The sequence below is a fragment of the Plodia interpunctella genome, chromosome 5, assembly GCF_027563975.2.
Source record: "Plodia interpunctella isolate USDA-ARS_2022_Savannah chromosome 5, ilPloInte3.2, whole genome shotgun sequence".
Classification (NCBI taxonomy): domain Eukaryota; kingdom Metazoa; phylum Arthropoda; class Insecta; order Lepidoptera; family Pyralidae; genus Plodia; species Plodia interpunctella.
In genome coordinates, this window is record NC_071298.1 from 6,057,431 (window position 1) to 6,074,748 (window position 17,318).

The following is a 17,318-nucleotide window of genomic DNA, read 5'->3' on the forward strand; positions in this document are numbered from 1 at the left end:
CTGTAGGTGCGCTTCAGAATATCGTCATAATTTTAAAGTGAAAAACATAATTATCTTTAGGCGCTTTATAATAAATTATTAGAAAAGTTAAATAAATAAATAATAACTATATTATTCAACGCGTACAATAAACGCGCGCTATTAGTACAACAGTTTTTATCTTTATATTATTTACTAGCTAATGCCTGCTACTTATACGATACACATGTATCAGGTGTTCTAGATCTTCGATTTTTATACCTCAACAGAAAATGCTCATCAGACTGAAGTGTCTATATTCAGCGGGAACTGAACAACTTTTATTAGGGCGTCATTTCTATATTTCCTATATAGCTGGACCATCATAGTTCTCCATCAGGTGTTTCAGTTTTCAAATTAATTTATGTAGTAGTATATCCGGTAGATCTGGAGATTAGCGTTACAGACATACAGAGACTTTTTTTTTAATTCTTACTCTATTGCTATAACTCTATCGTCTAATTTTATGTTTCTGTAAAAATATATTTAATGTACAGATGTTTTTTCTACTGTTTTATTGTATTGATGTTTAATGATGGTTCCATCGCAGAGCACGACATCTTTATAGGTAGTTCAGGAGTTTAGAAAAAAAATCTTTTAGCTATGGTTTACTTGTATTTATTCGGGTTTTTGTGTTCAGAGCCAAAGACGGTTGATAACCCTGCCACAGACCTGGAAAGAAATTAGTGTAAAATAATTATCACGTGTCAATATTCTTGCCTAACTCGGATTTCACCTTTTAAAATTGAACCTACTCTTGCCCTGTTATTCATAAAAAAAGTAAAGCATACTTTAAGGGAATGTACGTTGTCACTATCACAATTTATAATTCGAAAGTAAAAAAGAGAGACCAAAGATAAATATGTTTTGTCTCGTACTGTCAATGTCCGAAAACGTAATAGTCTAAAAATATCTCAAGGTTTTTAAATAATAACACCGTGAACCCTAAATTAAGCGAATGTACGTTGTCACTATCACAATTTATAATTCGAAAGTAAAAGGAGAGACCAAAGATAAAGTATGTTTTGTCTCGTATTGTCTAAAAATATCTCAAGGTTTTTAAAAAATAACAGTGAACCCTAAGTTCCAGAAATCTTTAAAAGCAGTCCGTCAAAACCTGATTTGACAAAATGACAAATTTGCGATCCAGCGACTTTGGCGATAATACCGTACTTGATTGTTGACTAATTAGTGTTCATTAGTGTAAGTGATTAGTGTGGTGAATGTAATAAAGTTCCAAAGAGTTATTCCAAATTATCAAGAACTATTCGTAAAAATACTTATATATATAAACAATAATTAACTTCAAGTATGCTTTATTTTTTAATGGATAATTATAGGGTTAACCTGTAATTAATTTAATGTTTCGACTATCTGTTGTTTTACTGTTTATACACTGTTATTTTACTTTCCATGTAGTACATGCACAAAATGATCTTGTATCTGTTTTCCCAATAGGTAGTTACAAAGGAATAAGATTCGATTTTCTTGTAAATAACTCTTATTTATTTGAATATCATATTTAGAAAATGCCCAAATGTTTATCTTTTCTGATGAAGTGAAGTGAAAAATGACATTGCTAGAATTCCGTGCAACTGAAAATCTGAGCACTGTCAAACTCAATTGCGACTGTTATTCATAAAAAAGTTGTCATGCATACTGCTGTATGCATTTGTATATGTTATGGATCAAGTCAATAAATTGGAAGTTCTCAAAAATGCCCATTATTAGTGGATAATGTGGGCCAGAACAATTTTTAACAATAATTGCAAAGGTCAGTGATGGAAACAAATTGATGCAAAACCAACTTCATGTAATCTTGTCGCACCTACCCTTGTTATTACGCAAGTGAACCAACACGCAAAAGCAGCGGTGATGAGCGAGAACCATTTGCGACGATTTAGATCGTGGCGGGCCGCCTGAGCCCCGTAGCGCCCGAACAGTGACAGAAGCTTGGCCTGTTACATATAAGTTCTTTATTAACAAATGAAAAAGTGTTTCCGTATTCATTTAAATAAAAATGGGTACTTCTTACCAAATTATTTATCACATTATAAAGATTGTTTTTTGGTAATCAAAGTAATTGATTACCAAACAACAATGTTTATAATGTGATAAATAAGACTGATTAATCTAAAAGTAATTCGAAAATGTTTATTCAGTACATACTGGAAAAGTCAATAAAAATCATATAATTAAAAATGTAACTACGTCATAAATAATTATATTAATCATACGACAAAATAATTTGTAATAAATATTTTGCATTATTTTATATAATTTTGGTGAATACCTATTTTGTAAAATTTAAAGTTTATGGATTAAAGCTCAGTGAACCCGAGTGGTCTAAAGAACTGAAACCATCTTACCTCATTCATATTTCTCCAGAAGCTTGCCAATATCTTGGGTACAACTTTGTATTAACTTGTTTTTGACATCAAAAGAAGTTTGTTATTATTTCATCCATGGTCTGTAATGATAAATAAGGATTCAGCTAAATAGAACACAAAATATCGGTTATGACTACTCAAAAACAGTTGTATTTCAATTATGTTATGCATAACAATAGCTCTTTAATGGTAGCTCCCTGCCTAATTATAAAAACGTTCAGATATGTTAGAACAAATAACACGACTCATTCAAATTTATCTGGTAGTTATATTGACTTCCCTTCCCAGTAATTGCCTTTTGGAGATATAATTGTTTAATACGATATGGACCAAGTGATTAATTAGATGCTATTAAATATACACTCGCAACTTGAAATGAGAGGTTAATGTCCTAATATAATCAAATTGTTATTATGCGCGTGTTCTATTGGGACAGAACAATTACAAATACGGGTTTATCACTATTAATTAACTACATATGTTTTGTAACTATGTAAAATACATAGTTACAAAAACGAATTGCTGTAAAACCGACTCCACGAAGTCTTGACGCACCTAAAGTGAAATTCCTACCCGCGAAGGCGCGAAGGGGCGAGGCGACTCGCGAGTTAAGGAGCAGATTTATGTGTATTTTGACACATTTGACTACCTGCTTCTTAACTCGCGAGCGAAAACCATCTGCTACGACGGCTACAATTAAGTTCGCATGGGCTGCCAGAGCTCCGCAGCGCCGGAGCCGTGACAGATTCTTATTATAACAAATTTCTCAAATTATTGCCCAACAGCCACACAACAAATGATTTTCCCATATTCAAAGTGTCCGGGCATTATCAATAATGTTCTAATTAAACACTTGGTCCACAACATTTATAACATAACACATTATCCATTTCCTGAATCAATTTCCGTTCATGCTGTGGGTAGGCCAAGCACGAAATTTTTTTGTTATACGACAGGATTGGGGTAATCGTTTATGCTTACAAACATGAACGATATTCCCGATGGTTTACTGTTAGTGCTAATATATTCTAAGCAAACAAAACCTATTCAATTCATTTAAAGGCCTATGTAAAAATATCGATTATTATTATCTATGTTTATCTTTTCCATTTTGTTTACTTTTATTTCCGCATTTCATAGTACGTATGTGCTGGCATAATGTTTTATTAATAATATACATAAGCTTTTGACCACATTCGTATTTCCTAAAATATTAACTATTGAATTCTCTTTTAACATGTTAATTGTATTGATTCAATAAATTAGAATTGTTACCTTGTCTTAAAATAAAATCTTCAAGATAGTAGCACGTCTTATTGGTGTTGGCGCTTCACGTGGTTGGTATACCTTAATTGTCATCTCAATCAAATTGGTACCTATATTAAAATTTCCAATTGATTCTGGCAGATTTTAAAAAGTCGACAATTTGGTGCGTAAATAAGTAATGTAAAATATTTCCCAAAGACATGCCATAACTACACCTCCGCATACTTTTTCCTGTTTTAAACTATGTCAGACCTGTTCTTTGATTGGATCATGGTTACATAACCATGGGCATATAGGTAGTATTTATAAGTATAATAAATTATCGTATGCATACCTACATTTGAGCAATAAATGATCTTGTATTATGTGTGGTTTATTTGTACACTTTGATTATTATTTTTTTAACAAATTGTTGCCTAAATATAAAACGAGAGCTACTGATATTTTGTAAACTTCCATATTGGGACCCACCAAAGAAAAAAAAAATAGATATTCAGAATAGGCGACCAAAGAAAGTATGAGAATTGTTAAAAATATGTAATACTAGCCCCCAACTTCATTCGCGTGACCGAACAATTTTTGGTAAGGAGTCAAAATGATTAGAGAAATTTAAGTGTACAAACAAAGCGTAACGATACCTATATAGAAGATGCTCATACAACTGAGATTATGTATATTTCCTTAGTTTAGCTGGACCATTATGACTCTTCTTCAGGTGTTCCAGATCTTCGATTTTTATATCTCAACAGAAAATGCTCATTAGGCTGAACAACTTTTGTTAAGGCGAAATTTCTATATTTCCTACAGTTTAGCTTTACCATCATTGTTCTCCATTAAGTGTTCCAGTCTTCAATATCATTTATACCCTATATTTTACCCAGGCTTAATAACTATATAACAAAAAAAAGTTTCATTCAAATCCGACCAGTAGTTCCGAAGATTAGCGTATACAAACAGACAGACATACAAACAGGTTTTTTTCAAATTCTTTCTCTGTTACTATCGTCTAATTTTGATTTTATGTAAATATATTCAATGTACAGGATTTTTTTTCTACTGTTTTATTATATGTATTGATTACGATAAAATTCATATACAATAAAAGGTATAACAACTTCCTTGTCCAGTAAACGTATTCTGTAAATATGATTATATGACCTTGGCTATCGATTTATATGAAACCAATGAAGAAATGTCACTACGCGTAAAAACTAGGCGAAAGGATCTAAGATGAAATAATTAATCCCAGCGCTACGAGTTGTAACCTTAGGTAGCCCACTGAGCGAGCAATCAGACAGTGATCCTGTTTAATAGGTTGCCAAAAGATCTTAAAACAGAGCGTTTACAAAGTGGAATAAAAAAATCAAAACTTTGCCTAAAGTAGGTACACAATTTATTTTCATTTTTCAGTAAGTTTGTTTCGTGTATATCTATATCTGTAAAATATTACCAACTAGAGATCCATTTTATACCACACATATTTTCAATATGACTTGTTAAGGCAAATTAAAATTATATGCAAAAATAGTAGCCATTATTGCTGCTCTTATTTACACCTACCATACTAATATTGATTATGCAAATAAAGTAGTTGAAATTAAAATATGAAACTGTATATTTGTTTTATAGGTCTGTGGAAACAAATAAAACCATTTCTAAATACCTGAGCAAAGTTAAGAATCACAGCCACAATGTAGTATGACTATATCATAGTGGAGAAAATTATACTTAATATTTAAAATTCCTCTTTCCTCCTACTCATAACCTAAGCATTATGCATTTATTCATTTCAAATTGTACTTCTTAAAAACTAAAACAACTTATCTGTCAAATCCTTTTGAATATGTGTATAGTAATATATGTAATTTATTACGAAGAAACAATTTTAATTCTTCCACCTGAAAGAGATCATGCTCTTAATTATGTTCTACACATAGAAAAACAAAATCACTACGAAATAAAAAGAGTAAGTATCAACAAAAATAATATTACCTGAAGAATCCTCATGTATAGTTTCTTAGTAATTAGACAAGAATAGCTTGCTAAAGTCAAAGGTATCTTTTTGCTACTAAGTAGCCTAACAGGCATGTGGTGCACTAAATGGAAAGCATATATCATAATGTTCTTAAAATAAATTACACACATACAAAGTCTTTCATAATTTTATTACGAATTGGATCCTTATTTCTAAAACATGGTATTATTTTACCATACAGTGACGTTTAAACTAGTATGCATATGTAAGTTAATACACTTGAGTCCATGAGTAAAATGAAATTTTTAAGTTAAATGTAAAGGAACCACATAATTTTTTTAAAATAATTTAAATATCGACCAAATGCATGTCATAAAAATAAAGTCAAACTCCCTAAACTTAGTGAGAGAATTAAACAAATAAAATACGACGCCTGACTAGAAACGCAATACCTATTGACGTATTGAAGAATATGTAGACCACATTGAGTAGACCATCTTACATCACGTGAACCTTCCATAGAATTAGTAGGTTGTACGAAGTACTTACTAAATCCATGGAGTCTTCATCATGTAGCACGTCAAAAAGAAAATGTTAATTATTTAGCAACCTTCGACGTTAAATACATTGTTAATTAGGTCTAAGAAAAGAAACTTACTACAATTAAATCGAGGTAATATAATAAGCCAATAAAAATATTAAGAGAACGACAGAACGTAATCGTCGTAGAGATATATTTACAGATATGAAATCTAGTGTCTATTTTTACGAGCATAAAGTATTTTCTGACTAGCAGCCCGTCCCGGCTTCGCTTGGGTAAAACCGTAATATATTACATACCAACCATGAGCATAAATAAAAGTTTAAGGTGACGAGGTAAAATAGACGTCTCCCTCTACCATGTCCGGTGTTTCGACTTTCGCCCCCATTTCCCATCCCGTAGGTACTTGACCCGTGTCCTGGTATATTGTAAAAAAAATATGTTGTATTACATACATTTTTTTCTAAATATTATTATATATTGTATAATAAATTTGGTCTAAATATAAGTTAACCAAAATTTAGATGTAATCTAGACCTGTTTGACTCCTTTTATCAAATTTTATCTCTTCTGTCTCCCAATGCCACGTCTGGTATTATGTCTCGCCCCGTTTACTGTTTCGTATATCCTGAATCCGGCTCTGTATCCCATCGCGCATGTCCTTATCGTTATGTAAAATATTATAAATTAGGTAGGTACCAAGTTATGATTCGAGTCGTTGTTGTGCCCTAGAACAAATTCTTTACTTGATATTCTCCACTCATCTGCGCGAATTCATAACTATCCCTAAGAAATAATAAAATAAAATTGAAAAAAGGTACATAGTTAGTTTAAAGAAAATAAGATTTTCCGCTCGATAATATCGAACGTACCTCACGTTCGACTATATTATCGAGCGGAGTATATATTAGCATAGATAAAAATATCACTGGTGTCCTTTCAAACGCATTTCGACTGAGCGAGCGGCTGTAGGTGCGCTTCAGAATATCGTCATAATTTTAAAGTGAAAAACATAATTATCTTTAGGCGCTTTATAATAAATTATTAGAAAAGTTAAATAAATAAATAATAACTATATTATTCAACGCGTACAATAAACGCGCGCTATTAGTACAACAGTTTTTATCTTTATATTATTTACTAGCTAATGCCTGCTACTTATACGATACACATGTATCAGGTGTTCTAGATCTTCGATTTTTATACCTCAACAGAAAATGCTCATCAGACTGAAGTGTCTATATTCAGCGGGAACTGAACAACTTTTATTAGGGCGTCATTTCTATATTTCCTATATAGCTGGACCATCATAGTTCTCCATCAGGTGTTTCAGTTTTCAAATTAATTTATGTAGTAGTATATCCGGTAGATCTGGAGATTAGCGTTACAGACATACAGAGACTTTTTTTTTAATTCTTACTCTATTGCTATAACTCTATCGTCTAATTTTATGTTTCTGTAAAAATATATTTAATGTACAGATGTTTTTTCTACTGTTTTATTGTATTGATGTTTAATGATGGTTCCATCGCAGAGCACGACATCTTTATAGGTAGTTCAGGAGTTTAGAAAAAAAATCTTTTAGCTATGGTTTACTTGTATTTATTCGGGTTTTTGTGTTCAGAGCCAAAGACGGTTGATAACCCTGCCACAGACCTGGAAAGAAATTAGTGTAAAATAATTATCACGTGTCAATATTCTTGCCTAACTCGGATTTCACCTTTTAAAATTGAACCTACTCTTGCCCTGTTATTCATAAAAAAAGTAAAGCATACTTTAAGGGAATGTACGTTGTCACTATCACAATTTATAATTCGAAAGTAAAAAAGAGAGACCAAAGATAAATATGTTTTGTCTCGTACTGTCAATGTCCGAAAACGTAATAGTCTAAAAATATCTCAAGGTTTTTAAATAATAACACCGTGAACCCTAAATTAAGCGAATGTACGTTGTCACTATCACAATTTATAATTCGAAAGTAAAAGGAGAGACCAAAGATAAAGTATGTTTTGTCTCGTATTGTCTAAAAATATCTCAAGGTTTTTAAAAAATAACAGTGAACCCTAAGTTCCAGAAATCTTTAAAAGCAGTCCGTCAAAACCTGATTTGACAAAATGACAAATTTGCGATCCAGCGACTTTGGCGATAATACCGTACTTGATTGTTGACTAATTAGTGTTCATTAGTGTAAGTGATTAGTGTGGTGAATGTAATAAAGTTCCAAAGAGTTATTCCAAATTATCAAGAACTATTCGTAAAAATACTTATATATATAAACAATAATTAACTTCAAGTATGCTTTATTTTTTAATGGATAATTATAGGGTTAACCTGTAATTAATTTAATGTTTCGACTATCTGTTGTTTTACTGTTTATACACTGTTATTTTACTTTCCATGTAGTACATGCACAAAATGATCTTGTATCTGTTTTCCCAATAGGTAGTTACAAAGGAATAAGATTCGATTTTCTTGTAAATAACTCTTATTTATTTGAATATCATATTTAGAAAATGCCCAAATGTTTATCTTTTCTGATGAAGTGAAGTGAAAAATGACATTGCTAGAATTCCGTGCAACTGAAAATCTGAGCACTGTCAAACTCAATTGCGACTGTTATTCATAAAAAAGTTGTCATGCATACTGCTGTATGCATTTGTATATGTTATGGATCAAGTCAATAAATTGGAAGTTCTCAAAAATGCCCATTATTAGTGGATAATGTGGGCCAGAACAATTTTTAACAATAATTGCAAAGGTCAGTGATGGAAACAAATTGATGCAAAACCAACTTCATGTAATCTTGTCGCACCTACCCTTGTTATTACGCAAGTGAACCAACACGCAAAAGCAGCGGTGATGAGCGAGAACCATTTGCGACGATTTAGATCGTGGCGGGCCGCCTGAGCCCCGTAGCGCCCGAACAGTGACAGAAGCTTGGCCTGTTACATATAAGTTCTTTATTAACAAATGAAAAAGTGTTTCCGTATTCATTTAAATAAAAATGGGTACTTCTTACCAAATTATTTATCACATTATAAAGATTGTTTTTTGGTAATCAAAGTAATTGATTACCAAACAACAATGTTTATAATGTGATAAATAAGACTGATTAATCTAAAAGTAATTCGAAAATGTTTATTCAGTACATACTGGAAAAGTCAATAAAAATCATATAATTAAAAATGTAACTACGTCATAAATAATTATATTAATCATACGACAAAATAATTTGTAATAAATATTTTGCATTATTTTATATAATTTTGGTGAATACCTATTTTGTAAAATTTAAAGTTTATGGATTAAAGCTCAGTGAACCCGAGTGGTCTAAAGAACTGAAACCATCTTACCTCATTCATATTTCTCCAGAAGCTTGCCAATATCTTGGGTACAACTTTGTATTAACTTGTTTTTGACATCAAAAGAAGTTTGTTATTATTTCATCCATGGTCTGTAATGATAAATAAGGATTCAGCTAAATAGAACACAAAATATCGGTTATGACTACTCAAAAACAGTTGTATTTCAATTATGTTATGCATAACAATAGCTCTTTAATGGTAGCTCCCTGCCTAATTATAAAAACGTTCAGATATGTTAGAACAAATAACACGACTCATTCAAATTTATCTGGTAGTTATATTGACTTCCCTTCCCAGTAATTGCCTTTTGGAGATATAATTGTTTAATACGATATGGACCAAGTGATTAATTAGATGCTATTAAATATACACTCGCAACTTGAAATGAGAGGTTAATGTCCTAATATAATCAAATTGTTATTATGCGCGTGTTCTATTGGGACAGAACAATTACAAATACGGGTTTATCACTATTAATTAACTACATATGTTTTGTAACTATGTAAAATACATAGTTACAAAAACGAATTGCTGTAAAACCGACTCCACGAAGTCTTGACGCACCTAAAGTGAAATTCCTACCCGCGAAGGCGCGAAGGGGCGAGGCGACTCGCGAGTTAAGGAGCAGATTTATGTGTATTTTGACACATTTGACTACCTGCTTCTTAACTCGCGAGCGAAAACCATCTGCTACGACGGCTACAATTAAGTTCGCATGGGCTGCCAGAGCTCCGCAGCGCCGGAGCCGTGACAGATTCTTATTATAACAAATTTCTCAAATTATTGCCCAACAGCCACACAACAAATGATTTTCCCATATTCAAAGTGTCCGGGCATTATCAATAATGTTCTAATTAAACACTTGGTCCACAACATTTATAACATAACACATTATCCATTTCCTGAATCAATTTCCGTTCATGCTGTGGGTAGGCCAAGCACGAAATTTTTTTGTTATACGACAGGATTGGGGTAATCGTTTATGCTTACAAACATGAACGATATTCCCGATGGTTTACTGTTAGTGCTAATATATTCTAAGCAAACAAAACCTATTCAATTCATTTAAAGGCCTATGTAAAAATATCGATTATTATTATCTATGTTTATCTTTTCCATTTTGTTTACTTTTATTTCCGCATTTCATAGTACGTATGTGCTGGCATAATGTTTTATTAATAATATACATAAGCTTTTGACCACATTCGTATTTCCTAAAATATTAACTATTGAATTCTCTTTTAACATGTTAATTGTATTGATTCAATAAATTAGAATTGTTACCTTGTCTTAAAATAAAATCTTCAAGATAGTAGCACGTCTTATTGGTGTTGGCGCTTCACGTGGTTGGTATACCTTAATTGTCATCTCAATCAAATTGGTACCTATATTAAAATTTCCAATTGATTCTGGCAGATTTTAAAAAGTCGACAATTTGGTGCGTAAATAAGTAATGTAAAATATTTCCCAAAGACATGCCATAACTACACCTCCGCACACTTTTTCCTGTTTTAAACTATGTCAGACCTGTTCTTTGATTGGATCATGGTTACATAACCATGGGCATATAGGTAGTATTTATAAGTATAATAAATTATCGTATGCATACCTACATTTGAGCAATAAATGATCTTGTATTATGTGTGGTTTATTTGTACACTTTGATTATTATTTTTTTAACAAATTGTTGCCTAAATATAAAACGAGAGCTACTGATATTTTGTAAACTTCCATATTGGGACCCACCAAAGAAAAAAAAAATAGATATTCAGAATAGGCGACCAAAGAAAGTATGAGAATTGTTAAAAATATGTAATACTAGCCCCCAACTTCATTCGCGTGACCGAACAATTTTTGGTAAGGAGTCAAAATGATTAGAGAAATTTAAGTGTACAAACAAAGCGTAACGATACCTATATAGAAGATGCTCATACAACTGAGATTATGTATATTTCCTTAGTTTAGCTGGACCATTATGACTCTTCTTCAGGTGTTCCAGATCTTCGATTTTTATATCTCAACAGAAAATGCTCATTAGGCTGAACAACTTTTGTTAAGGCGAAATTTCTATATTTCCTACAGTTTAGCTTTACCATCATTGTTCTCCATTAAGTGTTCCAGTCTTCAATATCATTTATACCCTATATTTTACCCAGGCTTAATAACTATATAACAAAAAAAAGTTTCATTCAAATCCGACCAGTAGTTCCGAAGATTAGCGTATACAAACAGACAGACATACAAACAGGTTTTTTTCAAATTCTTTCTCTGTTACTATCGTCTAATTTTGATTTTATGTAAATATATTCAATGTACAGGATTTTTTTTCTACTGTTTTATTATATGTATTGATTACGATAAAATTCATATACAATAAAAGGTATAACAACTTCCTTGTCCAGTAAACGTATTCTGTAAATATGATTATATGACCTTGGCTATCGATTTATATGAAACCAATGAAGAAATGTCACTACGCGTAAAAACTAGGCGAAAGGATCTAAGATGAAATAATTAATCCCAGCGCTACGAGTTGTAACCTTAGGTAGCCCACTGAGCGAGCAATCAGACAGTGATCCTGTTTAATAGGTTGCCAAAAGATCTTAAAACAGAGCGTTTACAAAGTGGAATAAAAAAATCAAAACTTTGCCTAAAGTAGGTACACAATTTATTTTCATTTTTCAGTAAGTTTGTTTCGTGTATATCTATATCTGTAAAATATTACCAACTAGAGATCCATTTTATACCACACATATTTTCAATATGACTTGTTAAGGCAAATTAAAATTATATGCAAAAATAGTAGCCATTATTGCTGCTCTTATTTACACCTACCATACTAATATTGATTATGCAAATAAAGTAGTTGAAATTAAAATATGAAACTGTATATTTGTTTTATAGGTCTGTGGAAACAAATAAAACCATTTCTAAATACCTGAGCAAAGTTAAGAATCACAGCCACAATGTAGTATGACTATATCATAGTGGAGAAAATTATACTTAATATTTAAAATTCCTCTTTCCTCCTACTCATAACCTAAGCATTATGCATTTATTCATTTCAAATTGTACTTCTTAAAAACTAAAACAACTTATCTGTCAAATCCTTTTGAATATGTGTATAGTAATATATGTAATTTATTACGAAGAAACAATTTTAATTCTTCCACCTGAAAGAGATCATGCTCTTAATTATGTTCTACACATAGAAAAACAAAATCACTACGAAATAAAAAGAGTAAGTATCAACAAAAATAATATTACCTGAAGAATCCTCATGTATAGTTTCTTAGTAATTAGACAAGAATAGCTTGCTAAAGTCAAAGGTATCTTTTTGCTACTAAGTAGCCTAACAGGCATGTGGTGCACTAAATGGAAAGCATATATCATAATGTTCTTAAAATAAATTACACACATACAAAGTCTTTCATAATTTTATTACGAATTGGATCCTTATTTCTAAAACATGGTATTATTTTACCATACAGTGACGTTTAAACTAGTATGCATATGTAAGTTAATACACTTGAGTCCATGAGTAAAATGAAATTTTTAAGTTAAATGTAAAGGAACCACATAATTTTTTTAAAATAATTTAAATATCGACCAAATGCATGTCATAAAAATAAAGTCAAACTCCCTAAACTTAGTGAGAGAATTATTAAAATTTCCTAAGTTACATACTAATTTTTATTAAATATCCAAATGCTTCCCAGCTATTATATTTTGTGTGTGGTATGGACGCTTATATTCTGTTATATTCAAACAGATCACCAACTGCCTGTAATGCAAACAATTATAAAATATATACCTCTGAACATATTATGAAGAATAATTGTTTTATAAAATATTTACTTCCACACTCAGTTCACCGAAAAAAAAACAACTATATTGAACCTAGCATATTGTCTACCTATACACTCCACATGGAGTTTATGAAAACTTCAGCTTTGCCTTATCCCATTTAAATCTGGGCTCGGCTCAATATACCTAGGTATCTTATCCTTCTATAGACCCATATTATAAGTATACATATTCAAACTACTATTGTGAATATGGGATTTTAAAAATTGCCATGTCTTTTTAAAATGTAGTATTATATTCAACAGTTTTATAATGTTTTTAAAACATATATAAACATTAGCCAGCCATGAATAAAGAAATAATTGATAAGAATCAATATCTGTTGTGTGAAGCTTAGCTTCTGTGGAAATTCATCCTCTTTCATTTTAGTCTAGCTACCACCTGCATACCTAATTTCATTAGTAGCAACATAAGATTAGGTTTATTTTCATATACTGTTCATACTTTCATAGAGAATAGTTAATACAGCAAACATCAATGTAGAATGGTTAATACAAAAACATATTTTTAAATCTCAATAGAGAGCCAATTATTTGTTGTGTTATCCTTATTTGTAGTCTCTAATTCAAAAAATACATGAGTATATCTCAATTTGATTCTACCAACTTGTTTCATAACCATAGGTATGTGTTTCTAAAACTATAAGTGAATTGTACAATAATACTGGATTTAAACTAAATGCTTAAATTCTGGAATAAATAAATAGATTAATATTGTTTATTGGGCATATGTTAATATTGGCCTGACTTACCATAACTGTTATTGTATTGCTGTTGTGGCTGCTGGTATGAGTTGTAGGAAGGTTGTGAGTAAGAGTCGTAGGCGGGGGCCGAACCGCCGTACGCGGGTTCCGCAGCACCATAACCCGCATCCCCTGCGCCGCCATGGGCACTATACATATAATAAATTATGTTACTATGTACTTCTATTTTTTGTTTTACCAATAAACGTCATCATAAGAAGTAGTTAGGGGTTCCTACACCTACTATGAACAAGTGGTTGGGACACAAAAGTTGTGTCCACTTTAAAAGCTTGCACAATAAGCACAATTCTTGCTTAACTATTAACATAAAGTTAAGCAAGAATTGCACTGTTGTAGTATTGTAGAAGGTAATGGTTAATCAAATAAATCCATATTAATATTATAAAGAGGAAAGATTTGTATTTTTGTTTGTAATGAATAAACTTAAAAACTGCTGAGACTATTTTGATGAAGTTTGGCACAGAGATAGGCGAACCATACTTTTTATTATGGTTTTACCCGAGTGGAGGAGACGCTAGTAAATAATAAAATTATTACCCATAACTGTCGTTTTCATAGCCTCCTTGTCCACTTGTTGAATAACCATAATTTGAACCATAGCCACTGGAGTTATAACCAGCATTCCCTTGAGCAGCTGGAGCTGCATAGTTATTTCCTTGATATGAACTACAAAAGGAAAATAAGACTTTAGCAGGTTATACATTACAACAAATTTAATAAGCAATTTTTTAAAACTCAGAATACACAGATGTCTGCATTTATGTGTCAGACGGCAATTCCTATTTTTTTTTTGTCATCATAATAATAGATGTGTTGTCAATGCTAGTGCTAACAATAAAATGTTAGCATAATGCAAGTAGATATACATATAAAAAATACCTGGGTGTGCTATAAGATGGCTGAGCATAGGCATCCGCTGCTGGTTGTTCATATGGTTGGTAGCCTGTATGTCTAGAACATAGTAACAAAAGGTTAACATTTTATTTCAATAATTACACATCTATACTGTTATAGCATTAATATATCAGATAAGTGTTTGTCTTCAGGTATGTATCAGACGGCACATTCCTATCGTGTTGATGGATCATCATGAGTGTTAAATTATTTCTATCCAAGCATGTTTTATATCCTACTGAGGTCAAACTCCATGCAAAAAAATTATTTAAACATAGAGCTAACTTACGAAGGTGGTCCATACCCATTGGCCGGCGCAAGAGAGCCATGTGGGGGCGGAGCTTGCTGGTATCCTGATGGTGGAGGCCGCCCACTTCCGCCTCTTGGGCCATCAAACCTAAAGGAAAAGGAGTATCATTTTAATGCCAGAATAAGCTAAATTTGAAACTTTTTAATTGAGGTCTATTAAACATTTTTTTTAAATTACCTTCCTCGCTTAGGTGGGCCTCCAGGGCCACCATGAGGAGCTCCGCCCCTTTTGAAGCCGACAGCTGGGTGCGCAGATGGGGCTCCAGGCGCCGGCACAGGAGGTGCCGGGCGGGGCCCACCGGGCGCTCCCGTCGGCCCGGGACCCGGCAAACCAGGGCCGCCCGGGAGTCCGCCGCTTGGCGGCCCATGACCACGACCACCGCGACCTAATATGAAATGATTTTTTAATTTAAATGATGCTATTTGTGTTGGATATTATTATTGAATAGTCAAAACTAAAAAGGTAAAACTTGAAAGTAGCTTTATTTTTATTGATGTTGGATATTAATATTTATTAATTCCAAATGGTCAATCTCAAGTTGTCATTAGTAGCAAAAACTTTTACAAATATTTTATATATTATTTATTACCTCTCATAGGCATTCCTCCTCGACCGCCACCTCTATCACCACGTTGACCAAAGTCTCCTCTGCTTCTACCAACTCTCCCTCGCATACCTCCAAGACCTCCACGATTATTGAAACCACCTCCTAGAAAAATCAAATCACCTTCAAAATTTGTGAGTACCAACTAGCAGTCTTTCAGTAATTGAACATCAAAATAAAATTATCTTGTTGACTCCCGACATAACTAGATGTAACTGTTCATAATTTTGTACACCATGAAAGAGCAGTCATTATTAAGACTGAGTGCATCTGATCATCTAAATTCAATTACACACCTAGCTTACAGGATAAGGAAAAGATTTTGCTGCATTTCAGCATAGTACTCACTTTGAGGCGGTCCTCCCCTTGATTCTATTGTAGGTACAGGATGAGGTCCAGGTCCTTGAGGTCCTGGTGGAAATCCCCGGCCTCCTCTGTCACCGCCTCCGCCTCTCATCGGTCCTCCTCTAAAGCCACGTGGGCCTCCTCTACCTAGGCCTCTTGGTGGGCCGCCGCGACCTCTCATGCCTGGACCACCACCACTGAAAAACATCTTAAGAGAATAAGCAAAATGCAAACGACTAACCTAGATATAAACGACGAATAGGTTATAATAATACATATATCTTATACCTCCGTGAAATACCAAAATTCGTATAAAAAATATTTAAGTACTTACCGGCCACGCATATCAAATCCACCTCGACCTCTATGATTGAGGCCAGGAGGACCACCACGTCCTCCGCCGCGAAACCCACGGTTCGGTGGCCCATCCATAATTTTACCTAATAATTACGGTATGATAAAATTAAGAGCGCCACAAGAATGGATTATGAATAATACTGTAGATTTATAGTAACTCAGATCTAATTAAAGTATATGTTTTACTATGAATAAAATTATAGGTAAGCAGACACATCAATTATCCCACGCTCTTTAGTTTAGATCAAAATGGCGGGCTGTGTGTGAGTGAATGATGGCGGGGCCGCGGGGCTTGCTAGTGTTGCCAACCGCTAGTGTCCACATGAGTGACAGGATATAGGGCCCTACGCTCGGTACGATACGATACAATCGTACAAGTTCGTACGATTGTACCGTACTACCCTCAAAACACGATTGCAGGGATTCAGTCTCAGATCAAATAATTTCAGTTCAGTAACCGCCACAGATATAAGATCACCACACAGACTTATATTAGTGAGACTCTAGACTCCGTACGGAGTACCTACTAATTCCATGGAGTAACGTAACCACCTCCCGTGCTCTATACTTTCTGTGTACAATAGTCTCGGTTTCTAGAATCCGGTAGGATTCAAAATATCGGA

General features: G+C 32.9%; 1 protein-coding gene and 1 long non-coding RNA gene across 5 annotated transcripts; both read right to left on the reverse strand.

The window, feature by feature from the left end:
* Nucleotides 1-620: 620 nt before the first annotated feature.
* Nucleotides 621-6,064, reverse strand: LOC128670130 (uncharacterized). 2 transcript variants are annotated; one of them, XR_010369903.1, is made up of 4 exons: nucleotides 3,684-6,064; nucleotides 2,388-2,488; nucleotides 1,851-1,976; nucleotides 621-690 (listed from the first exon to the last, which is right to left on the reverse strand). It is a non-coding gene; the product is annotated as an uncharacterized LOC128670130 (long non-coding RNA). The 2 variants fall into 2 exon arrangements; XR_008404724.2 differs by having other exon boundaries at nucleotides 2,388-6,064.
* Nucleotides 6,065-7,776: 1,712 nt separating this feature from the next.
* LOC128669968 (collagen alpha-1(I) chain-like) lies at nucleotides 7,777-16,980 on the reverse strand. 3 transcript variants are annotated; one of them, XR_008404712.2, is made up of 11 exons: nucleotides 16,673-16,980; nucleotides 16,342-16,535; nucleotides 15,979-16,098; nucleotides 15,567-15,774; nucleotides 15,369-15,476; nucleotides 15,065-15,136; nucleotides 14,723-14,851; nucleotides 14,174-14,313; nucleotides 9,544-9,644; nucleotides 9,007-9,132; nucleotides 7,777-7,846 (listed from the first exon to the last, which is right to left on the reverse strand). XR_008404712.2 is itself a non-coding variant. In XM_053745252.2 (9 exons), the coding sequence occupies exons 1-9, from the start codon at nucleotides 16,768-16,770 to the stop codon at nucleotides 13,329-13,331; spliced, it is 1,065 nt and encodes a 354-aa protein (XP_053601227.1). In that variant the 5' UTR covers nucleotides 16,771-16,980; the 3' UTR covers nucleotides 12,979-13,328. The 3 variants fall into 3 exon arrangements, 2 of the variants coding, with proteins under 2 accessions (XP_053601227.1, XP_053601226.1); XM_053745252.2 differs by lacking the exons at nucleotides 7,777-7,846; nucleotides 9,007-9,132; nucleotides 9,544-9,644 and adding an exon at nucleotides 12,979-13,339 and having other exon boundaries at nucleotides 15,384-15,476; XM_053745251.2 differs by lacking the exons at nucleotides 7,777-7,846; nucleotides 9,007-9,132; nucleotides 9,544-9,644 and adding an exon at nucleotides 12,979-13,339.
* Between the last annotated feature and the right edge of the window lie 338 nt (nucleotides 16,981-17,318).